This window comes from Haemorhous mexicanus, chromosome 6, assembly GCF_027477595.1.
Source record: "Haemorhous mexicanus isolate bHaeMex1 chromosome 6, bHaeMex1.pri, whole genome shotgun sequence".
Lineage (NCBI taxonomy): Eukaryota > Metazoa > Chordata > Aves > Passeriformes > Fringillidae > Haemorhous > Haemorhous mexicanus.
In genome coordinates this window covers 28,885,117-28,910,711 of record NC_082346.1, presented here as the reverse complement: position 1 = coordinate 28,910,711, position 25,595 = coordinate 28,885,117, and the positions used below count along the sequence as shown (strand labels likewise).

Here is a 25,595-nt window from a genome sequence, read left to right as displayed (position 1 = left end):
CCTGCTGCTACTGCTAGAGCTAACAGATCAGCCAGTGCCTGCATATGGAATGGCAGGTGGATATGCACTTCTCACTTCTACATCAATGTTGCTCTTCAGGCATGTTCAGGAGGTACACCTGTTTAAAATACAATTTCTCCTTTTCTTATTTGTTACTGGACAGATGGGTTTGTTATGTAGGGTTTTGGTCTTTTTCACAGGAGCTGCTTTGTAGCAAGCTCCAGGCTTGCTAGGGCCCCGTGGAGGGAAGAGGCTTAAAATGCCAAGTCACGATGAAACAGCAAAAGAAGCCCCTCTCTTCCACCTTTCGGACCCCAGCTTATCTCTCTGTAACCCCATAGGTCACTTCTCCTTAACCCCTGCTATTGGACAATTTCTGATCCCTTCTAGCCCTATATAATGGGCTGTTCTAGCCCATTCTGGTTAGAAGAGCCGTAGCTGGAACCCTTCACAGACACCAAATAAAGCCATCGCTGTGGAACACCAAGATTGCCTTCTCCTATCTCGCGCCTGCATGACGCCTTAGCAAGCAAAGGAGCTGGAATCACAAAAAGAGCTGACAGTCACTAAAAAGAGCTGATAATCCTTATGCTTGCTAAAGGTAGCCAGCATCTGAGAGCAGCTTGGGTTTCGGGCAGTCTGTCCCCAAAGGACTGAGCTATCTGGCCCATGTTGCCTGCTCGGGGGCAAACCTGCTCTCAGCAGGAAGCTGGAATGCTGCTAGTAAAAGAGAAATGGTGTCTTTAAATAAACACAATTTTCCATAGAGGAGACTGGATGTGCTGTCTAATACTAAAAGCAAAACAAATACTCAGGAATTAAATCCTGTATATGATGGAATTTGCTGCAAGCAGAAGTACTCAAATAGCTGACCTGTTCAACAGTAATAATGAACTAATCTTTAGTGAATTAATCTAAAATGTTAATATTGCTATTTAATTTGTATGGAGTTTTCTCTCCAGTTGTTTTCACTAATTGAACTAATTATAAAGATATACAAAAAATTTACTAAAAATTTATTTCTTCATTTATGGCATAAATATGTGAAAAAATATGAGAGTTACTACAAACAGCAATGTAAATCATATTCTTTGAAATTTATCAGATCTAAAGACCCAACTGCTAAGATTTTCAGCAACTAATTGCTACTGAAATCCATAGATGTTAGGAACTGACCTATGAGTACTTACTATGGTGCAGATATCTTACTGAGGGCTAGAAAATAAAGGCAAGTCATTCACATTAACCAGGTACCCTTGGAAGAATACTCACTAGTGATTCTTAGCAGTAGAAAGAAGGTTGGAAGGAAAAAGGCATGTAACTTGCTTCATTATTACTTTATTTCACTTTCCAATTTGAGAAATAGCAGTTAAAATATTTTATTAAATTACCCAAGACAATAATTATATCTTGTCAGAAGCACTGCTATGCTTAGACATAGTAAGAAATCATCAATCAAAGCTTAGAAGTTGATAGAAAAATAGGATCTGTCTCTCTTTTAACAGATGCAAACGATCTGTTTGCTGCTGTTCTACCTGGATTAACACATTTGCATTAAGCACAACAGTATTCATGCTGCCAGTTCCTGGAGTGGAGGCTCACACTGTCTACTGGAAGGTGCTGACAAACAGCTGTGCAGAATAAAAAAGAAGGAAGCTAAGGGTCTGGTGGGGAACAAATTACACTTGAGTAGTCAAGAGCACTCACAGTTTGCTCTCATGCTTGCTGTTCCCAGAAATCTACCCGGCAGAGGACAAACAGCAACAGGTGGGAATGACAGGGGGATTAGTAATGTTATGTTACCTTTAGCTGGCAAAAATGGTGACCATCCTTCTCTGTTTCCTATGAGTTAATTTACTGATGTTTTTAGAAACTACTTCCTTATCTTACTAAAAGGAATTAAATGAACTAGAAATCCAGAAAAACCAGAAACCCAACTGATGGCATGTTCAGATTTGACTCAAAGCAGAAATGGTTTGAAAATAATATAGCTGACAAGTTTAGCAAATGGAAAGGGTAAGCAAACCCTGTGGAGCAATGGCAACCTGTAAAAAGAGATGCCTAAGATGAAAAAGCCTGAGGGAACAGGTAGGATGTAATGGATATGAGACTCAGGAGGTCTCTGTTTTGCAAGCAAAGCAAGCATCAAAACACACCAGTTCTGTTTGCAGAGACAGTAAGAAAGAAGGCAAGGGAACATTAGGCTGAGTTGTAACAGAAAGTGGGATGTCTGCATGCAGAATAAATCCCCTTAAAATATAATTTTGCTTCATAAATGCCTAGCTCAAATCTCCGCCAGATACTTAAAAGTGGCATGACTAAAACTTTTCTAAAGGAAGCCAAAACTTAGCAGGACTTTGAAGATGTGGAAAAGCATAGCTCCTTCACAGGGCTGGATTTAATCAATGACAATCATCAATGCCAATTCTTTCCTAACAGAAAACTTTTTTCTTAAGTAGTACTTGCAGATGAAGGGGAGCAGTAACACGGAAAATGTTTTTGTGTAAGTATAGCTGCTATCCTACACCACTGGAGGACCTGTGCCTTTTGGAAATCCAAGTTTCAAAGCTGGCTGTTAGGGAGCCTTCTGCACTGCCACATTACTGTCTTCTGCTATTGCACAACTGACTGGCACAAGCTACCCAACCCTCACCTCTACTGCCTGAGCTGTTTGGCCACCCTGCTGTTTACTTTCCTGTGCAGGCCAGCTAATTTTGCATTGCCATAAGGACTGGAAAGAAGAAGTGTCTGTGATCACACTGGGTGGCTCCTTCTGTGTTTGTTTTCAGAAGGCAGCTGGCAGGCAGAACTCTGGTGATAACTTCTCTATCTGTCATACCTGCTGATGCTGCTTGTTGAACTGGCCCAGATCTCCTCAAGTGCTCCAGTTTCTGAATAGTGTGATTTTCAAATACTTACATTAAGGCCAGCAAGCCACAGTCTCACCTCTTCAACTCATAATTTTTTATTGCAAGTGAAGGCAGAAGTGAAGCTTAATGCCCAACTGAAGCAAGCCTAATGCAAATAGCTTATTTCCCCAAAGATACAATCCTAGTGCTATTACTTTTCCTGAACAGAAAATTTATCCAAGTCTCCAAACTAGTGCTTTAAAAGAAAAACTGTAAGAAATATTAGTTTGGATGTGTTGGTGGAAAATATGTTTGTTGATTTAACTGGATTCAAATCAACATCTGAAGTCCTCCCAGTTTATTTCTCCTCAGCCTCTCAATGAACAGGTTCTCTGAAGAAGCTGCGTCTTCTTTCAGCTGATACAGATCTCCCAGTCAGCATCAACACTCAGGGCTAAGTTTTCCAGTGTCAGTGCAGAGGTCTTCGTATCATATGTGAAAACCACTTCTTTTTTTTTCCCATCTGAACAGGACAAGAGAGTTTTCTATTTAATTTAAGCAGAATTCTTCTGAAACACAGCTACATGTGACTCTCTACAGTTTTTAGTTCTGACTGTCCCTGCCACTGATGGAAAGGATTGATTAAAAAACAAATAGAAGTCAAATCTTCCCAGCACACATATAAGAATGCAGTGGAATAAGAAAGTAACTATTTCTTTTTTTCTGATCTTTCAAACTATGGTACATCAAACTATGGAACTACTCAAGAATTTTTCTGAAAAAACATCACCCTGGTTTCTGCACAGGTGTTCCTCCAAGCACCCTTGACAGGTGGAGTTCGAAAGTCCATTTCCCCATGACTCTCAAAGTAAAGGGACATGTTTGGAAAGCAACCAGAAATTGTAAGCCCTTTCTGTAGCTGCTATTGCCTATCCCTATGGGATACCTCACAAATTCTAGAGATCTCCATACAGTCAGGAACTCCAGAGCTTTTGGATGAGCATGGAAAGAGAAGAGTAAATCTGGGTTTGTCTGCAAGTTTCCTGTTCTAGACTAGGCGGCAGGTTAACAGACCTGAGCAAACGGGCTTTCATGTGAAGTGCCATCTCTGCTCATGTTCTGTGCAGGACAATGTTGTCTGAATGTGTTCATTCCAAACCACATTTAGTGATGTATTTATCATCTTTTAAAGTCAGTGTTCTTCAGTTCTGCATGTAGTATTAGTGGTAAATAGCTGCTGGCTCCTTTCACTAAATTCTGTCCTTGATAAAGTAACAAAGAAAGCTAAACCAAGAGGCTTCCTAAGCTGTAATACTTCTGCAGACCTGTCAGTTTGACACCTCTAGTGAATGGCAGCAGAGTAACAGAATTGGAAAAAATTGTAGTAAAAGAGAAGTCAGCTCCTTACCCTTGGCACTGGCTGTCACAAAAGTGGGTTGCTTTCCAAATCCCAGAATTATCACCCGTTCAACTACACATGTAGTGTAGTATTGTCCGCTTTCATCTACACAGCTGAAAAAAGAAAATAATTTCATATTAACTTTCTTTCCATCAATATAAATTCAGTATCACACAAATATTATTGCTTCAGTCTCATCCTGAAAGCTCTCTATACTGGTTTCCTTTTTTCTATTTACCTTTGTCTTAAAAACAAGTAAAACTTTCTCCCATTGTCAGCTGATTTTTTTCACTGCATATCAGATTTCACAGTCAGAAGACAAACAGTTTGAAAAGCTATTTTATGGCAAAAAGCATGGCTTTGAGAACCAGAAAAGTTCTGGATTTTCCAAAAACAATAGTTAAAACTTCTGAATGTAAATGTAAAGCTAATTTTAGCATTTTTTTTCAAGTAAGATATTTCAATCTGAGGCAAAATTATGTTTAATTTTTTTAACTAATTCAATTTTAATTAAAAACCTCTAAAAACCCTCAAATCATATCAAAAGGTACCTCTTTTTTAATTAACAGGATGTCATTCCTCTCAAAATTATTTTTTTTCCAACTTTAGATTTGCTAGAAATTTAGCAACATTTTTCTTTCCCATCCTGAATTTTGAAGCTTTTCAGATTTCATATTCCATATAAAGAGATTTGAAGTATACTTTTAACCACATTATACAAGCTAACTAGTTTTGTGTTTTGCTCTATGTTAAATTTTGTAGCTTTAGGATGAACTCCTGCATATTTCTGAAGCTTGAAGGACTAAAAAATGCCTGTAGAATCACCATTTATGCACTACATAGCTCTCTGTGCAATATACCTCTATAGTAAAATTGTTATAATGACATATTTGGCATTTCTTTGTCTTTTAGGTTTTGTCACTGAGCCTTTGCAGCTGCTATTCCCTTGTGCCTCCCTTAAAGTGCTTTTCTTCATGCTAATATATATGGTGAATTGGTTGATTACTTTGGGAGACTGCAATGGTGTGGTTTTGGTTCCCAGACAGAAGCACTGAATATCTCAGGTTGGAAGTGACACGTAAGAATCAAGCCAACTCCCTGCTCCTTGCAAGACTACCTAAACCTAAACCATGTGGCTCAGATCATCATCCAGATGTGCTCTGAACTAAGAAAGGCTCGATGCCTTGACCACTTCCCTGGGTAACATGTTCCAGTGACTGACCACCCTCTCAGCAAAGATTATGTTAGAAAACAAATCTTAGAAAATATAAACACTCCAGGTGTTGCCTACCTGCAAATCTCCTGATTTATCTTTTTTGTCTCTCAGATAGACTGTACTCTTTCTAATGACTTCCTTTATATTGGTGTCAACTGCAGAATCTTGAGTTTGACTAGACTGAAACAATATGAGACAGCTCAGCATTTCATGTGTCACTGCCTTCAGACTTATGCAGAACACTGTTTACCTCTGCAGTTTTATGACAGATTGTGCACACTCTCAGACTTCACTAAGCAACAGATGAGACTAATACTGCTACATTTGTAAGAAGGCCTGATGAACTAGAACAGGCATTTCCAGTGGCAGTGTGTTGGTGGCTTTTGTCCATAATTGCAGTTACCTGGAAGAGAGAATGTTCTTGTGGAAAGTGAATTTCCGATACAGGAACTGTTTCTTGTGGAGATATTGAAATGAATGCCCATCATCTACATAGAGCTCACCTATGGCACAGGCCTGTGAAACACACCAGATAGAGCACAAATTAACAGTAGCTTCTAGTCTTGAATAATTAAACTGTCTCACTATATGTTATGCTTCATATTGAAGGTGTGTGTTTATTTTTCTTCAGCAGCTTGTATCCCTGGAAGGCTCAAGCAATCCAGCTCTGAGAGTGCTAGACATCCTGGTTTTGTAAATTGATGCAGGTGCCATGTGTCACCTCTTTATTAGCAAAGAGAGTTTTAGGACGTTCCCTCTCTGTGTCCAAACGGAAGTTTGTGGCCTGCCCATTCTCTGCTCCTTCCTCCAAGGGACTAGACAAGGGCTGAAAAAAATCAGAAAACTATTCTGGCTGCTGTGCTCAGATATTCATGCTTAGAGGGGACAGTTGGGAAGAGGTTTGAGTCCCCTCAAACAGCACAGGTGGAGAAGAGCCACTGTGCTGATCAAACAGGCAGCAAGGGCCTACAAAGGTCAGATGGAGTAGAAGATGTCTTTGTAAAAAGGAAACACTATCCCAGCGTACCTCTGCATCTAAAGCCACGTGGAGTTCATAAGAAATATCTATCATGCATTCAGTGGATTTTCCAGCTGAGGTCTTCAGAGGTATCACAGTACCCCCCCGCTGGAATACAGGAATCTGCAAAAACACAAAACCAGGGCAGAAAGGTTCCTGCACTCTGATAATGGAATTTTAACAAGGATCAGAGATAACAGAAGTTTGCTCAACTTAGAAATGAAATTTTACCACAAATATATAAAGAAAATCATTCAACTAATAATGATAATAGTATTAAACTTCTGTATGTATATAAGCAAAATAATTTTGCTGGAAAAGTAACCGTTATATCATCTCATTTTACCACCAGTACACAGTAGGGTTACATCTAACAACAGAGGAGATGGGAGTTTTAAACAAAAGCTATTTTAGATTACATTTCTACAAGGAAATTGAACTGTAACTTTTCTGATTCTGAATACTGACAAAACAAAAGCTTAGGGTATTTTTTCTGCTCCATGAAAGTAGTATTTTAAAACAAAAACATACATTCTCCAGTGTTACTGGGATCTTCACTGTGCCTGCATCTTCCACTCGCATAAATTTTCTGAAATCATACCAAATCTAGAAAAAATGAAATAAGAATGAGCATGACACATATGCCAAAATGTTTCCTCTGTAGATGCAGTTACTCTCCTTAACTTGTCAGTACTCCTAACAACCTATTTGATAGGCAAGAAAAAGCATTTGTCACTCTTGCGCCGAGAATGGCACAGGAACAGGCGAGAGGCAGTACTGTAGAAAGAGCAAAAGAAGGCTTTATTCAAGAGAACGTATATAGAGTACATTCTATACATTCTATTTGATTGGTTTATATAGAGTACATTCTATACATTCTATTTGATTGGTTTATATAGAATACATTCTATACATTCTATTTGATTGGCTAAAACAAAAACACCTCTCTCATACTGTCCTTGAGAAGAACAGAATGACGAAGTAGAAAAACACCACCTGCAGATCGTTTATACTTAACAAGTTATCACATCCTTACAACTCCCTAAAAGGTCTCACAAGCCGCTGTGAGAACACTTGCCGTTTCTCTCTCTCTGTCCCATGGCATCCACAAGCATTTACTTTTTAAATGAAATGACCTTCTGGATGAAAAGAATAAATTGTAATTTCTGAAGCACGAAAATAATCTGACCTTTTCTACAGCTTGCATAGTGTCTTGTATGTCTTAAAGCATCTGGAAGTGCAAAACAACGAAACACTTTAAATTTTTTTAAAAATATAATTCTTGAAAAAGCATATTTATATTGAAGTGAAAATTAATGACAAAGTTGCTAATAACAGGTGACAAAAGAGAGCTGCATCTGAATCTCCCACGCACCACACTTGATAGCAGGTTTAAGTACTTTAAGTGTGCCAAACACTCAATTACCACAGAGATCTTGATAAAAGTATTTTCCTTAACTTGTCTGGAGAGCCTAGTCTGTTTTTCTCCTTGAACTGAGAAGAATTCTAAGTATTCTCAGTTAGTGGAGTCACAAGGCTCTGCATGGTCTCATACATTCCCTTTTGCTGCTCACTCTCTAGAGTCTCAGGCTTTCCCTTAGTAACTATTTTCCCCAAATCATTTCCCTTCCTCCACTTCACTGCTGCTGTAGCCAAATGCTCTTTGTAGGAGTGAACCATTGTGCCATCCTGTGGATAAATACCTTTACTTCAGAGAGGAACTGCTCTCTGTGTGAGTCAGTGTTTGATATACATGTCCCAGGCTACTGAGGCTTGTCTTGCTAAAATTTCCCTCCCCACAGTTTCCCTCTGATTTCCTTTTGACCCTTCTTCAAAGTTCCCTTTTTTTCTACATAAAATGAGAAGTTTAACCCAAAGAGAAATACACGTAAAAAGAAAATTGACAATGTAGGGAAGCTGTTTCATAGTGATTGATGAGCAAGCTTTGAAGGGAGATTTAAACTGTAGGCGACTTGAAATTTGTACAGCAGCTCGTGGAAAAGCAAGAAAGCAAATTCACTGTGAGCCAAGCAAGCAAGGCATCAAGATGGAAGGAAGGGCTCAGAGTGGCACAGCATGGCCAGCCAAGACTTGCCACAGCAGTAGTGCTCAGCAGTTATTAAATGGGGAGCTGGAAGGTTTCTGCATAATATACTTCTTTGAGCTGAACAGTTGAGAAATTCATATACATCCTTACCTCCTCTGACCCTGGAAACAGAACTGTCACCATCTTGGCCTCTTTCTCTGTGACAGGATGCACCAACAAAGCATTTCCTGGAGAAAAACATAAACACAAGGCTGCCTCTCCCCAGAGCAGAACCTGTGTGCTCCTGGGTTGTCAACCTCCCACAGCCATTCCAGGAGCTTGCTTGGGCATGTCATATGCTTAGGTTCACTTTCTGCTGAAGAAAAAGGCTTGTGTATTGGGCTGATGGCTGACTGACTTCAGCAGCCAGCCGTTCCACAGTACAAACCAATCATGTTTGGGTGGCAGTTGTTTACTACTGCCATTTTTGAAGCAGACTGTGATCTTAGCTGATCTTAGCTGCTCCACTGAACTTGATGTTTCAGGTCAAAACCAATCATGTTTTTGTCAAAGTGACTAGTGAGATATAACTGAGTTTTTGCATCTCCTAGGTTCTCTGTTTTCAAAGTGCTGTTAAAAGTAGTCCCTTAAAGAGGTCCGAAGTTCTATATTCAATTATAATTTTTTTAAGTCTTGGGCAGTGTTTTTATGTTTTCTTTTTCTCATGCAACACCTCAAAAATACTTAACTCAAATTGCAGGGAATAAGACACCTGCTTACCCAGCATGTACTCATTTTCCACATCAAAAGTTTCCACTTTCCCTGGAAACTCTATCCAGAGAGACCTGTAGAAAAGAAAGATAATGGAATTCAGTTACATTTTTCCTCTCCAATCAACCTGTTTAAGTCTTTCTGGCATTTTCAGGCTCCATTTTCTCCCTCTCTTTACAAGGCACAGTTATCAAGAACTGAAGATAGGGCAAGGTTCTCTTTTGTGTCAGTGATTCAAAGTGCCCCTTTGCCCCTGCTGAGAGTCCCCAGTACAGTATGGGTTAAGACACCTATCTTTACATCTGTGGCATTGATTTCTTCCCTCCTGCCTTCTTCCTTACAACCTTGCACTACATTTACCTTCCTTCTATCAAAGGAGTGATGAATGAGCCTTTGTGTCCCAGCCTACCAGCAATGCTGGCCCCTGATGAGCTAGTCCCTGCAGCACAGTCCTTCCTGTTCTCAACAGCTCCCTGCTGCTTTTACAGAAAGTCTTGTCCTGGCCACACCTGAAAAACTTGCACCAGAAGCTCATTTCTAGTCCTTCTCAAAAAAGGGTAGTGTAATAACCATCCGGTTATGGAACAGATGTTGTATATTTAAAGTTTGAGAGATTATGACAACAATAGCTTGTTAAGAGACAGAGTCGAGTCTGGGTTTCTTTACACAAAAGCCTGGCTCACCTGCTCACTCACAGGCACCCACTTGTTCACTGCAGTCCTGCTGCTCGTGTGTTTGCTAATGAGACACACTTTCCATTCTGCTTGTCTCAGTGAGAAAAATACACTTCCCCTCTAATTCTGTACCTACTGCAACAAACTTAACACAGTGGAAGTGTGATTTAATACCGTGGGCAGTTCACACGCCAACAAAAGCTTCATTTCAAGAAAGACAGAAACCTACTGTCTCTGTCAGGGCATAAAACAGGTGCATTTACACCTACATAGATGCAGACAAACACTTACACTACTATGTCTGTAATGCAAATTATCTTCAAAACTCAAACCACTCAAACCTCGTCAAAAAGACCTATATGTTTTTAAAACTTATGAGATGTATCTGCATAACAAAATATAAAAGCAAATGTGAGCAAAAAGAACAGTTCTAGGGCAACCGCAAACACACAGATTATAATACAAACAAACACAGATAGATTATAATCTATACCAGGGAGATTAATGACATTAATCTCTTCCTGAAAGAAATGCTGCATTCAGTTCCACAGAGGTACATTTTTAAGAGGTTAGAGAGCAACATAACAAATAATTTATTTTGTAATTTCATTTCTGTTCTAGATTATTAAATTCTCTAGTAAAAGAGCCATTATAAGCAATACTGCAGAAAAATGTGATAAAACTATTATTACGAAATAAGATTTTATAACATTAACAGTTAAGCAGTAACAAATATTTTCATGAGAGGCAAAATGGCATTTACATTTCTAGGTCAATAAGTTCACAGTCCATTAAGCACTGTTTTATGTACTGGTTGGACCTACTATATGATGGCCTTTATCATGATGAAAAGTTTGAAGCCCATACTACTCTAAAAAGTTCAAAGACTGCAATGTGTTTATTGAATTAGTGTGTTCCAGGTGTCATTTGGGAAAAAACTCAGAACATAATTTTCCTCTGAGAGCCCTAACAAAGCTCACAGAATGCGTGAAAAGAGAATTCAGTATTAGAACTTTTGCCTGTTTTTCTCCCTTTTAATAGTCAAATAAGTAGCTAGAAAACTAAGAGGTGGTAATTTAACCTCCCTTCTCCAAGTAAGCTCGTGCAGATCCCCTCTAGGCCTGCTGGCTGATGCTCTTACCTCATGACCGGTTCAGCCGCCGTGTGTGCCCGATAGAACAGAGTGTATAAGTAGGGCAGGAGGACGTAGCGCTCTCTAATGGCTCTCCTGATGATCTGGGTGTTCTTCTCCCCAAAGAGCCACGGTTCGCGCCGTTTGCTCTCCATGTTAGAGTGACCTCTGAAGAAGGGCTGGTAGGCTCCCGCCTGATACCAGCGAACAAGTAACTCTGGCTCTGGATCTCCAATAAACCCTCCCACATCAGCTAGATATTGCGCAGACAGATAAAAATACACAGTTTTGGAGATTGCTCTGGAAAATGGGATGCTCTCCTCTAACAAACATTCCAAGTGTATAAATCCATGCATTTCACAGTTTGCTCACTGTTCTGTTCAGCTCTTGGGCAGCTGCTTGTCCAAATAAGAGTAAAACACCAGTGCAACAAGTTATGCTTTGGGAAAAAAAAAAAAACTCAAGAGAGGTTTTGAAGGCTAAGTGAGTGATTTTCCCAGGGACAGAGCACTGTCACAGCAATGCTGTAAACAGAACACAACCTGAGGACTGCTGCTCAAGATGGGACAAAAACACTGCACAAAAGTTACTGGAGACATGGACATGATGGACATTTCAGGCTTCTGAAACCAGACTAATCTGTGAAACCACCTGGAAATGCAGAGGGCTGTTGAGCTTTCCACCGTCTGTGCTGAAGCCTACCTTGGGAATACAAGCTTGGTGGCATCTTTTATGCACAGTGAGAAACACATTACCTCCACAGAAGGAAATCCCCACCATGTTGATGGTAAGAAGCATTGGAATGGATATTTTCAAGTAACTCCACTCTGCTGTGTTGTCTCCAGTCCACACTGCCCCTGGAAATACCCAGTTTCAGGATTATGCAGGAAAATTGAATGTTTATCTCAGTTTATGCTTGCAGTTAAGGAAAGAAGACAAGAATAATCATGAACTATTTTGGAATTCCTGTACATTGCACTTTTTTTTTTCTTTATACATGCGTGCTCCTGAAATAGGCAATAAAAACAGGTATTGATTTATCACAGGACACAGGTTGCTGTTCTACCTTTGACTCATACACACCTTGCCAGCCTCTCCTGATTTTTTTAATCATTTCCACTCTTGTGAGCTTATCACATCAGTATTTCTAAGACAGTTTCTGTCCTCTCTAGACTACTATCTATCAAACTTTATAGAATAAAGCGCAAGGAAGGCATCCAGCTAATCCTTACTAACCATACTTCTGTGATCCAGCAAAGAAAGATCTTGTGAGGACAAACGGTCTCTCTTTTCCTGAAGAACGTCTGATGAGTCCTTCTGCAGTTGCCATTTGCTGAAAATCATTAATAGAAAAGTCAGGAAGACAAACTCTTTAATTAGGATACTTTCTACATTGTCTTTTTAGTCCACCTAAGGCAGAAAAACGAAGACAATTCTGTTCCCAGAAATAATACCCATTATTAAATAACATGTTCTTATTAGAAGATATGTGAAAACAAGGATTCAATAGTTACAGCCAATGTAATTTACATTACTATGGTAGTAAGGCACAGATGATGTCACATTTTCTTGTGACCAATCCCAGTTTATTTCAAATACTGCAATATCCAGCAGAGTTTCAGGCCTTGATGAAGGTTATAGAATACCTACTACTGTGTGAAGTACCACATCACTCATATTCCATGAGAATAACTGCTCTTTGTGCCTCCAGATACTCTACCTGGTAGAATCCATAGATGTTGTGTACATCCCGATGCTCCCAGCTGTTGTAGTGCACAGCATCTTTCTGCATTGTTAGTTCTGCCCCCTTGAAGACTGAGGGCTCATTCATATCATTCCATACAAAGAGGATATTAGTGGATGCCTGTGACACAGGACTTCAATTAGGTCATGACAGAGTCAGTCCTGTGATTTTGAGTGTTTATCTGAAGTGGGTGTCAGGCCAGTCTGGGGTATGAGTAGAAACAGCATCACAAAAGCAAGACTTGGTAATTACACTTCTCAGGTCACTTGAAAGCCCCCAGTAATTCATCTCATCCCTCTTAGAGGCCCTTCTACCCAGGGTAGCAGCCTACAAGCCCACTTGATCTTTGCAATTCTTACAAAACTCAGTAGGCACTTGCTATTCCAGCTTTCTGGTGAGTGAAAGAGGCAGGGAAAAGAGAAGTATAAAACAGCCATATGGAAAAATCAGAGGCCAGAGGTGAAAGCTGGAGAGAAGAAGCAGCAAGGGAAATATCTACATGTATGCCTACTAGGGAAGTGATTTCAACAACTCTACTGCAAACCAGAACTTTAAAGCAGCGTGAGGGAAACTGGAGGTGTGCAGCAATGGTCACCCAGACACTTTCAGCACAAGGCAGGAAGGTCAGGATGAAGTGACTAAGCTGTGAGAGTGCACTCTTACATCAATCCTTGGGTGCTATCATGGTAGTAAAGGCTGGAATAGCAGCAGCTGTTAGCAGCAGCTGTTTTAGATTATGGGTTCTTAAAATGCCTGTGGTTTGTCCTTATATAGCTGCAACAAGAGTGTATGTTCACTGGTGCCATATGGGCTCCAACTAGCTCAGTGCAGAAAAGTCCATGGAGAAAATCCTTCTATGGTACTTCAGCTTATCAAGGTATTTTCCTATACACAATATATACTATAGACAGTACCTTCTCTCTTCTCCCTTTTCAGGCTTTCTGGGATATGTAGATCAGAGCAAATAAATACAAACCTTGTATGTTTTGAAGGCAAATTGATCTGAGTACCATTTTCGCACTTCAGGATTGGTGAAATCCAGGTAACAAGAGGAACCTGTGGATGTTGGAGATCCCAATTATTTATCTGATTTAAAGAATATTGTCTTTGCACCTATACACAATGGTTTAAAGCTACAATGGTTTCCATAGGCAGCAATAATGTAGTTGCTATTTTTTCTGAAATTAAAGCTCAAGAACAAATGCCAGGCTGACTTGAAATTCAGTACACCCCTTGCCATGTTGTGAAGGTCAACACACTTAGATTCAGGGGGTCTGAAGCTCAGCACCATTTAAGGATGTCTGCTAGAAGTTTCAAATATGTTCACATGTGAACAAGTAGTCAGGGAAAGACAACATCACTGGTATTCTGAGCTCAAACAGAAAAGTGTCACTGAGAAGCTGAATAACTACATCCTACTATGCTAGTAGAAGTTGTAATATGTCCTTGATTTTTCCCATAATCATTGCTTTGCCAGGACTGCGGGCTTCCTGTCTGTAAAGAAGGGAGACAGCCTCCTTTGCCTCCCTACAATGAGATCTTCTCATGAAACATAATATGACAAATCACTGTGTTACTCTTGAATCAAAGTCTTCTGGATCAGTGTTCACTAAATTTCACCCAGCCTACATAAACTGTGCTCACTGCAATGGACCAGACTGCATTTCTGTGTCCAAGACAAGTTGGGAAGAGGAATGGCTGTCCTCATCAATAAATCCAACTCTTTTAGTTCTAGGCACTGGGACTAGCAGCAGATCCAATAGATATAACAGAGGCAATCTATACAGCTGAGGCAATCAGGACATGATGATACCAACCCTCCCCCATTTTTATAAATTATATTATTTTTAATTTTTTATTATAATTATTAATATTTACAACAAATGCAAGGAATTTGAAAGGAATATAAGAAGTCAATTCTGCTTCCCTGCATCCCAATTAAACTATTCTACAAAAATTTTAAAATAAACAGCTTAAAATATAGAGACACAGTGTTTTTTACCTGGCCAACAGATGCCCTCAAAATCTTGCCCATTTCTGTCTTTCACAAAATATCCCTTTTCTTTTGCCTGTGCATACAGAGGATATGAGGGATCAACCTTAATATGAGGATCTACAATGACCACAAGCTGCCAGGGTAAGAAAATAAAACACATAATTAACATCAGCTGTGCTTAATAAAACAGCAAGAGTTCACTTTTGCTAAAAGGCAAAGAATGACTTCATCTCAGGTAAAGAAGAGAGCTGTATCCCTATTTTTAAAAAGCAGATACAGGTTTCTTATATACTGTGTTAGACATATGTACAGGACCTAAATTTACAAGGAATGCATGGACTCACCCTTCTGAAATAAATGACAAAAGCCATTGTTTCAGATAAAAGAAAGTACCCCAACCCCTAAAAACATTCTGTTTAATTCACTGCTGTATTCTGTGAATGGGAAAATATCTGACTTCTGTGTTTATGTGCCTGCTTAAAATCATATGCCTTAAGCCAGTTAAATTCATTTAAGTTTGTGTATCATACAATAGCAGCAGGTATTGTGTTTTGCAGTTCCATTCTGCTGCTTTACTGCAGAGCTGAGAAAGTACTATAGCTTCAATTGAGAGATTATAAAACTTGAATGCTGTTTCAGCAATCTCCTGTTCACTGACTTTTGGCAAAGATCAAGCATTAAGCAATTCTACAACTCAGTAATTCCAAGAAAAATATTTTAGCTGTAAAAACAGAAATACATAAACACAAAGAAAAGCTGAAACAGCCACAGAAACTATCAAAGGTGAAAGCTCATGTTAAGAAGAAAGATTTTCTGCTGTGTTCATCAATGACAGCTGCTTCTGTAAGATGGAGTTTCACATGAGTCAGATTTAGCTGGATTGCCAGGATACAGAACAAACTACTAAATAATAAAAGGGTATGAGGAAATGAATTAAACAAGATAGCTTTCATGCTGGAAGTATCACCAGATGGCAACACAGTCTAATTTATTCTGTTGTAGTTCACCTGTTTCCAGTATCTGAAGTACCATGCTTAAAGCTAGATTGGGTAGATTCACACTACTGAGAAATCTTTTCTTTCTTCCTGCAATATTATTTACCTTGCGTTTTTTCTTCCTGAGATGTTCTTGCATCTTTCTGGGGTTCTGGAATTTCTTTTTGTCCCAAGTAAAATATCTCTTGCCATCTGTGTGCTCTATATCCAGCCATATGACATCATAAGGAATGTCATGTGCATCAAAGCCAGCATCCACTGCCTTGACATCTTGCTCATCCTCATAATTCCACCTGCACTGATGGTAGCCCAGAGAAAAAAGTGGGGGCAAGGCTTGAGTGCCTAGAAAGAGTATATGAATGAAGATAAAACTCTCAATAAATTCAGTCTTTCCACATTATAAGGTGGCATGTCTTTATAGTAACTGGCAGTTCTAGCCCCCTGTGTTTCACCTCTTCCTCTAAGGGTGCAGTTTCAGATAGCAGTGATTATGCTGGCTTCTCAATTAGAGGCAAGTTTGACCAGCCGTGAATGCTAGGGAAAACAAGGATAGAGGGCTGTCTTCACAAAGCAGGAGCCTTTGATCTACGCACTGCAGTTTGGGAACAACTGGCCTTCTGCACACAATGGGCTAGGTAAATATTGACCCACTCTTGGGTACAGCATGTTCCTCAGACAATCTCCTGGGTAAGTGTGCCATTCTGACTCCAATTATTGAGTTAGTACCTGTCAGTTGTGCAAACTGCTTGAAGACATCAAATGCAGTGGGTCCCATCAGGAGGAAAACATCAATGATCCCACTTTCCGACATCCAGCGTACATCAGTTAGAGGCACTGCTCTCTGCTTAGCAGTCTCTGCAGCAGATCTGGATGGAGTGTGCTTAGAAGCAAAATAAGGTAAACCTGAATCTCTCTCTCTCTATCAAACTTTTATTCAATGAAGGAGCAAATAGGGAAACACACAAAATTCACCAGCACATACCTGGCAGGTATTAGCAATACACACTGAGTGTTTCTTAAATAGCCTTCACAAATTCTTTACCTTGCATACCACTTACACAAAGTAGAGTAATAGATAATAAGAAAAAAATGGGTAATGAGTGGAAAAATATTAAAGCATTTCCTTAATTAAGGACTGTGAATTTTCTGTAGGATCTCTGAGTAATATCTATATCATAAATTAAAAAAAAAAAAAATTAACCACATAATGCAGTGCTGGAAAATCAAGATTTGCTTGTCATTGTTTAAATTTTAACAGAATTCATATGTTTGTGTTTCAAGAGTGAGTTCCTTTCCTGAATATTTTATGTTTCTTCAAGGTCAATTACATTCCACAGAACAATGAGCCTGCTAAGCAGAAATCTGTGGTAATTCCAAGAATTTAAACACTCATAAAAATTTCTCAAATCCAAGTGAATGTCAAGATTTGTGTCCACCATTTCTTCTGCCTTCTACATCTGTGCAGATTTTTTCTATGTATTTTCTCTCTGTCTCCTTCTGTAGACCTGTTAAGATACAAAATCTATAACTTGGTTCTTGAAAGGAGTGATCTCTTTGTTCTTTTAGGTTAATACAACAAATTTAGCAATAGGAAGGACAGGAGGAAGAGACTGACAATTCTTCATTAGTGAGCAAAGGATAAATTTCCAATCGTGTTAAATTCCTGTTGGCCTTGTCCTGAAGTGTTTCCTTTTGTAATTTAATTCTGAGGAAAGTGAATAACTCTCACCTCAGCTACTGCCTTTGTACTAATATCCACCAGTGTTTCTGAAGAGTTCAGCCAGAAGATCCCTGAAGTTCTGTTAGGCTTGTGTGCTAAGAGAAGGGGTACTGAACCATAAATACCTATTTTGTCATGTATCTTGTGGCCGAAAATATCCAAATTATAAAGCCGGTAGGCATCACCATCACTAGGACAAACAAACAGATGTGTTTGTTACACGTAAGCATCTTGCACTAGGCTAGTTTTAATTCTATTGCTGTCTCACTAAACCTGGTGAATACTCAGTGAGTGCTCTGTGTTCTGGTCTTTTGTTTCGCATCCAGAGCTGAAATATGGACTGCCTAGATTACTGCTTCTTTGCTTTGGTCCTCACTATCTGAGGCAAACAAGAATTTTGCTGCCAGGGAGACTACTGTGTGTTTGCTTTAAAACCTAAAATATTATTTCTGAACTCTCCCATCCTCCCATACAATTGCTCTTCTATGAGTTCTGCTGAAACATGACCAATCCTGGAAGTCAGAAAAAAACTGCATGGAAAATTGGGAGAGAACAGAAAGAGCCATTCATGAAACTGCACACTAGGGAAAGCAGAATGCCTTACTCCACATGGATAGGGGCTACAATTCAACTAAGTAAAATATTAAACTAAAATATATACTATATGATACACATATCTCAATCTCTTGTCTGGATTAAATTATTAATACTATGTTATAGCTCTCTCTCACAAAACAAACAAAAAAAAAGACACTGCATTCACTAGTAATGTGATGCCTTGACACCTTTACCTGGTGTTTTTGAGAAGAAGTGTTTCTGTGTGTTGTGGTATTCCATAAACATGGTCATATCCATGTAAAGAGAAGTCCATGCCTATAGAAGTAGGACCTGTGGAAATAATATTAAATGATGAGAATGCAGAGTTCTTAGGCTTATCTGAAAGGAATAAAGCAGAGCAACCTAGCTGGATAAACCAAAACAAAATAGGTTTTAATGTTTCAATAATTAAGTCTTTCATGCTTCCTTTCAACATCACTTCCATTATTACTTCTGTTCTATAGAGGTAATGTTTGAAACAGATTTTATTATATTTATTTATTATTATAGTTCTTTTGATTTAGAACTTCTTAATAAGATAAAATTAATCACTTTAACAGAAAAAAAATCCCAAATCCATGTAATCATGGGTCACTTCCCTCAATGGGAGGGACAGCTGATCATCATATATTTTGGTAATTTATTATTTAAATTGTATTTAAGCTATTGCTGTCATGTGTCTATAACCTTTGTCTTTATCACTTCAGATTGCTCAGTATTCCCCTTTTTAGTCCACACTTCAAAAAAGTTTCTTTGTGACAAGTATTAATGCTTAGATATCATGATTTCTGATATGTCATGAGAATAAACTATAAGTGAGGTCAATGTTATGTATTAATACTAAAAAATAAAAGAAAAGAAAATAGAAATAATGTATTATATACATTTATATATGAAAAGTCAGACAATGTTAATGCTGTCTCAGAAATGGCATACAGTGAGTTGATGAAATGGGTCACATTTAATATGTACCCTCTTAAACAGAGACAAAATGAACATTTGCAGAGTTTTTGTCAAATTGTTACCCATCACTGATTTCAGTTAAGGCAACTGAAAAGCAGGTGCAAGTGGGACATTGATAAACATTAAGCAGTTAAACAGAAAGCAGACAAAAATATGAATTAACATGGCTATATACAAAACAGTAAAGCTGTTTTCAGAGCTACACTGAGACTTACCATGAGCTTTGATGTCCAAGAAACTGCCAAATTGCTCCTGCCAGAGACCTAGATCCTCTTCTTTTTCCTGTACAAATAGAAATAGCTAAGCCTAGCAAATGAAACTGAGTACATCATGTAATTTTAAGACAAATATGTTTATTCACATGAGATTTATACTGCTTTTTTTTTTGGTTTGCCACATATGGCTAATATTAATAAATGAAAACCACAAATCAGATTCAGATCTAGGAATTTACACTGAAGAACTGATGTGCATATGTTGTACACCAGCAGTCTGCTACCGCATAAAAGTAATATCTGAGGACTTAGATAGAATCACAGAATGATAGAATAGCCCAGTTTGAAAGGGACCTGAAAAGATCACGTGGTCCACCCTTTAATGGTAAAGGGAGCCTTGATGAGATTATCCAGCAGCCTGTCCAAACAAATCTCGAAAACCTCCCATGATGGGATTATGCCACATCCCTGGGAAGGTTGTTCCAGTGAGTGATTATTCTCACTGTGAAAAATGTGTTTCTCCTTGATGTTGAATAAATTTATGAAATGCATGGGTAGAACCAAACAGAAAAAAAACATACAAACAGAAACCTACTCACTCCCCCAAATAGTAAAGGTCAGACAACAGAAAAAGCTCTGCAGACACTCTGGAGTGTCTGTAACTGATACTTTTAACCTCCTTGCATCCTGTAATTCATTGTTGTAGAATTTACACTTCTTGCAGTGCCTTCCCTAGTTTTCTTTTCTACATTCATCCCACAATAAGTGGACGTGGCCTCTTGCAGCTTTGTGCTTTCCCTGGCAGAAATCAGAGCTGAAACATAAGTATGCTGTAGGCAGCACAACTCCTGCCATTTATAACAGGATAGCAGAGTAAGCAGCCATCTGCTCTGCATGGGGCTAAAATTATATCCCAGACACAGCTCAGCCTCCTGGGAAAACTGCTATGTGCCTCTATGCATTGCCAGGACCTGGTCTATTTTAAGAGAGAATTTTATTTCTGTATTAAGCCTGAATGTATGTGGAGACATACTTTTTGACTGTTATAAAAAAGGTCTTGTTCTTTTGAAACTCTCTTTGCAATGAACAGGGAATTTGAAAATTAAAAATATCACCACAAAGCTCCCTTTTACACATCTAGTCCACATCAAATAGGAGAACAAAAGAGAAATAAATTAGTATTAAAAAGGCTATAGAAAAAAACCATTTTTGGGCTAAATCTACCTGAACTGATGCCTTCTACAATGTGGTAAAACATATAAACCTTCCTTCAACTATGAATTTGTAAAATATCTCAAAATGTTATACCATGTCCTTTTTGAAAATGGTTGGACTGCATTTGCAAATACTATAGGGCAAAATGAACATGTAATTTAATTTTCTTTTACAAAATAATCTTGCTGAAATTGCAGTAAGTATGGTTTACCTTAGAGGAATCACTTGCTGCCTCCTCATTTTGTGCTGTAGGTTTTCTAATGGAAACAAATACATAGAAATAATCAGTTTACTGTTAACATAAGCAAGGATTTCAAACAGAAACTTACAATAGCACCATCCATAGCTTTAAACATTATGTAAAACTTTTGGTGCAAACTTGGAAATCATTTTGATATTCAATGCCTTAAAATAACCTTCACTCAATGCTTGAGTTAGGTTGACTTCTTGGCCTCTCATGTTTATTTCTATCTGCATCAACATTTTACCTGCCCAGAAGATCCTCACTTTATCATTCTGCTAAGGGTTCTCTGTTGATTTCAATGTTTAAAATGATGCTCCACAAGAGATTCACTTGCTCTGCCCGTTTTCTAATCATAATAGGTCCTGCATGCACTGAGGTTTCTCATCCTTCCAGCACTTTGTAGTGTGATTAACCTATGACATCTTGCAACTAGATGGCACATTGCAAGTTGGACAAAACTTGACTTCTAGTGAGTAACACTTAAAGAATAAATTTAGTGAGAAAAAATATGAAACTAATAACCTCATCATACTACCATCACTCATTCCCAAGAAAGACAAGGGGTACCAGGATACTTTAGTGTTTTGCAAAATTGGCCATTAAATGAGGTAAGCATTTTGCACAGGGCTGCTGCAAGGGATTAAAGCAGTCTGCAGCTAATTGACCTAGAATTTGTTTGTTAAATTTTCTCCTTGTATTTACTGTATTTATGAAGTAAAAGAGAAGTCACGTTTCAGTGCATAAGAGTTTTCAGAAATTGAGTTTTTCAGAAATTTATTTTCAGCTACAGCACAACCAGTATATACAATGATATGATAGACAAATGCTGTACCTGTCACTGGGAGGTGGTTGTAGGTGCTCAAAATACAACAAACCATTGGAATTCACACTCATAACAGTCTCACCCTTGGACTGCAGCTCAACTTGGAAGGGATTTGCTGTGACTCGAAGTTTGTAGTCCTCATTAACACTTGACAGTACCAAAATACCTGCCTCCTTGTGGGATATGAACAGTCTTGCAAATGAAAAGCAAAAACAACTTTATATGAAATCTACTGTAACTAAGTAACAATTGATACAGAAGATGGGCTAAGAATATCTGCATACATTACACAAACCTCAAGGCTAATGTTGAGCCAAAGAAGGCCAGAAATACATTCTGTGCTCAAGGTTCACGGCATAGTGCAAAAAGTGGCTACAGAACTGCCATTAAACTATCCAGAGCTTGCACTCCTTTCACATTGACAGGTAATGCCTTCGGTAAAAACTCTGCATTGTAACAAGTAGGCTATTTTCTGATTGGGTCTAACAGGCTGAGGTTTCTTATGTGTATGATAAAACTTTCTCTATTTTTTAAATACTTTCTTAAGTATTTAACATAATTTTTTGAAAGTAAATAAACCACATGCATTTTTGTTTTCTCTTCCTGCAGGAAGTTTATATTGTAGAGGGACAACTGTACTGTAATATAAAGGAGGAAGCTGTGTAAAATATTGAGGTGCTAAATCATCATCACTTAAATCACCCATCACTTACCTCTGGGTGGTAGGTTCCTTTATAAGAACATCAGGAACTTTGTATCGTGCTCTGAGAGGAGATGCCTCATCGATTTTAAGCCTGAAAATATTGCCTTCTATTTCATAAATTTCTACCTGCAGAAGAACCTGTGAGCAAACAAACAGATAAACTCATAAGGATAAAAAACACTTATTTTTAACACAGCATCATCAAACACTTACTGTCTGGAAACATGCCTGCTTTCTGAATTATTGCTCTTTAGCACTGTTGAGAGTAAAATTTATCATCCATATGAATTTACACCAGCTAACTCTACTTCACCCCTTTGAAGAAGCAATGCCTTTTAAGTGAACTCTTTATTTTCAAGCATCTGATATCTAGCATTACAAAAAAAGAACTTCTTATTTTGAAATAGTGGAGAAAATTCTGAATTAAAAATATTTTTCAGCAAAGTAGTGTTCTATTCAGAACACTTTTTTCATAGAGCCATTAATTTTTTAAAAGTTAAATGCTGATTAGTAAGGACATATTTAGGCTGATACTTTGCATTACTTCTCAAATATCTATCACTGAAGAATCTCAAAACCTGTAAATATTATTAGTCATGTTGACAATATTCACTGCTCTTTCTGTAAGCACCCTCTTATGCTGTGGGTATCTCACCTTATTCTCCTCATGAATGATTTGGAATTTGACATTCTCATCACTTAATGTGACTGAATCCAACAAAACTCGATACAAGGATTTTCCAGGACGTAGAAGTTTCTGACGCCTGTCAAGACAGAAAATTATTTTGGTCTCCCCAGCTCTTGTAGCTTATATCATACAGAGGGACATCACACTGTTAGAAATGTTCACTTAATCATTTTTTATTAAGCTTTTTCAAATACAATTATTAGCACTTTAAGTCAAGAGGAAAAAGAAGGAATATAGTTCTGAGCATACCTAAATGCTTACAAATGAGATGTTAGAGGGGTTGAGGGGCTCACCCATCACCACTCTATATGGTTTTTTATAACAATAATAGTCTCAAGTGTCCAGTTCTTAGAAGTACAATTCCATTATCGTTCTTTCATTTATCCCTGAAATTTCAGTTGAATAATCTGTTTTTCATTTTCTGTCATATATCCCTGTAACTTCCAATGAACACCTTCAACATTCCGGGGTGATGAAACACTTTGTGTTTGTAATTTGTAATCTTCATATATGCACCAGGCAAATTGTTTCTCAATAAATTTGATGTTTTGACTACAGCTTTTGGCCCTGATAATGCTTTTAGGTCAGAGATCCTGAAACAAAAGCTCTTTCAACTGTTTGTAGAATTCTCCATGCCAAGGCCTGGTTTTATGAAGTATTTGAAGATAAGTGTCTTGGACGCTACCTTAAAGACAAACTTCTTCATTAATAAACCAAATATGTCAGTGCCTAATTGGTGTAACAATAGGCAATCAATCATTTCTTTCAGTCAGTCAGCACAGGAAAGAACACAATGGAGAGAAGAAAAAGGTCGAGAGCACAGTTAGAAATGGGATGAGAAATATAACTTAGCATTAGGTTAACTTTAAGGGACTAGTGAGCTAGAATTTAGATTTGACACTGAATTCTGACCAAGGTACTTGGTCAACAGAACTGTAATCACACGTGCTATTTTCACAGACTAATGATTTCTACTGCGTGTTCTGCTGCTTTGAACTGCAGATAGTCAAGGAACATCCATGTCAAGAGAACAACCTGTGTCTGAGTGCACTTAAATTAAAATATTGCTGGGGCTTTGTCAGATGAGAGGACTGAACCTTTTAACTTTAATGGAAGACATTCTGGGTGTAAGACCACACGTTTTACAGTCTGCTGATTATTGCTTGCTGATAGCTAAGTGGAATGCTCTTCTTTGGAAGATAAATTCTGAAAGTAGCAGACTTGCTGTGATTAAGTCAATGTGTAACTACGCTACAATTCTCCATACCTGTAAAAAGCAATCTGGTTGCATTTCTTAAAGTTGCTTTTGTCCACAGCCTCATCTTGGACACTAGAAAGAGCAGATAAAGGAAGTGTTTAGATGTGTCCATCACACACCTGCTGAACGATCAAATGATGGGGGTCCTTTTCAAGAGTGGTCAGGATTAAAAACAGTGCAGAAAATTCTGGTCCAACATAAAATGTGATGGACCTTGAACTACTGTGTTTAGATATGGGAGGAGGTTCTTATACATTTAGTTTCATGCTGAACCATTGCCTTTTAAACCCTGAAATTTTGAGAAATGATTGAATCTATGAGTAACAGAGATGGATTTCAGCATAGCTGAATTCTTATGCATTTTGAAGCCAGACCTCCCTCTGCAGTCATTACAGTTAATTATTTTCCAGTAATAGGAATGGAGAAATGGGGAAGACTGGCAGAAAAGAAGAAATACTGCACCTTCAGTGGGACCGACAAAGGAGGAAGGCTTCCAATGGTCCTGCTGACAACTCTATGTTATTTTAGGCTTGAAGTAACTTTTAGATTTATTAGATAACAGTAAATTTTTTACTTGCCTGAAAGAAAATGGGCTGCCAGTAGTATCTATCATCAGAGTATTTCCCAGATTATGCTGGGCTCAAACACAGATGGAAGGGAATAAGGTATTAGTTCTGGCAGATGAAGCACTGATGCTTATGGAATACTTATTACATACACGCAATATAGGAAATGCAGACGGCACCCACTGAGGCTGTCACAATTACAAGTCCTCGATTATTATTTGAGATCTCACAGTGACCGTATATTTCGATCACTCAGCCCTTCCCATTTTTGACTGAAGATACATATGTCCTTTCGGGTTTTGCTCCAAGTTCGTGTGCCTCTGTTGGCGCACTGAACGCGGCGCAGTCCGAACCACCCCTGGCGCTGCGGATCCGCTCGCTGCCCCGCTCCGCCGCGGGAAGGCTGTGCCCGGGCAGGGCGGCGAGGACAGCACGGCACGGCCCCGCACGCCCGCCCCCGAGCCCCGACCCGCTGCATGGGGCCGGCTCCGCACCCCGCCGCTCCCCGCGGAAACTGGTGGAGCCTCCTCGGCAACAGCGGGAGCGAGGAGAGGGCCGGCCGAGGAGCGCCTCCCAGGCTGCGTTACCTGACTCCCCCCGGCGTCCCCGCCTCCATGGCGGAGCTGCCCCGAGCGACCCCCGCCGAGAGAAGGGGTGGCGACCCGCCGCGCCAGCCGCGGAACGCCACGGGCTCCCAGCGCGACCGGGCCGGCGAGTGACACCCGGGGGCGGTGACAGCCCAGGACGAGCCGAGAGCGGCTCCGCCCAGCGCCGCTCTCGCCG

General features: G+C 39.1%; 1 protein-coding gene across 3 annotated transcripts; it reads right to left on the bottom strand.

Moving 5' to 3' along the window:
- Positions 1 to 1,322: 1,322 nt before the first annotated feature.
- GANC (glucosidase alpha, neutral C) lies at positions 1,323 to 25,573 on the bottom strand. 3 transcript variants are annotated; one of them, XM_059849533.1, is made up of 24 exons: positions 25,400 to 25,553; positions 24,256 to 24,318; positions 22,956 to 23,064; positions 22,311 to 22,438; positions 21,607 to 21,789; positions 20,742 to 20,787; positions 19,316 to 19,382; positions 18,332 to 18,428; positions 17,550 to 17,730; positions 16,547 to 16,700; positions 15,927 to 16,162; positions 14,832 to 14,958; positions 13,806 to 13,885; positions 12,806 to 12,949; positions 12,322 to 12,418; positions 11,841 to 11,942; positions 11,095 to 11,338; positions 9,289 to 9,353; positions 8,680 to 8,756; positions 7,014 to 7,088; positions 6,492 to 6,605; positions 5,868 to 5,980; positions 4,258 to 4,361; positions 1,323 to 3,372 (listed from the first exon to the last, which is right to left on the bottom strand). In XM_059849533.1, exons 1-24 carry the CDS (start codon positions 25,426 to 25,428, stop codon positions 3,263 to 3,265), a joined length of 2,745 nt encoding a protein of 914 aa, XP_059705516.1. In that variant the 5' UTR covers positions 25,429 to 25,553; the 3' UTR covers positions 1,323 to 3,262. The 3 variants fall into 3 exon arrangements, with proteins under 3 accessions (XP_059705516.1, XP_059705517.1, XP_059705518.1); XM_059849534.1 differs by lacking the exons at positions 1,323 to 3,372; positions 4,258 to 4,361; positions 5,868 to 5,980 and adding an exon at positions 6,026 to 6,290 and having other exon boundaries at positions 25,400 to 25,573; XM_059849535.1 differs by lacking the exons at positions 1,323 to 3,372; positions 4,258 to 4,361; positions 5,868 to 5,980; positions 6,492 to 6,605 and adding an exon at positions 7,672 to 7,713 and having other exon boundaries at positions 25,400 to 25,573.
- Between the last annotated feature and the right edge of the window lie 22 nt (positions 25,574 to 25,595).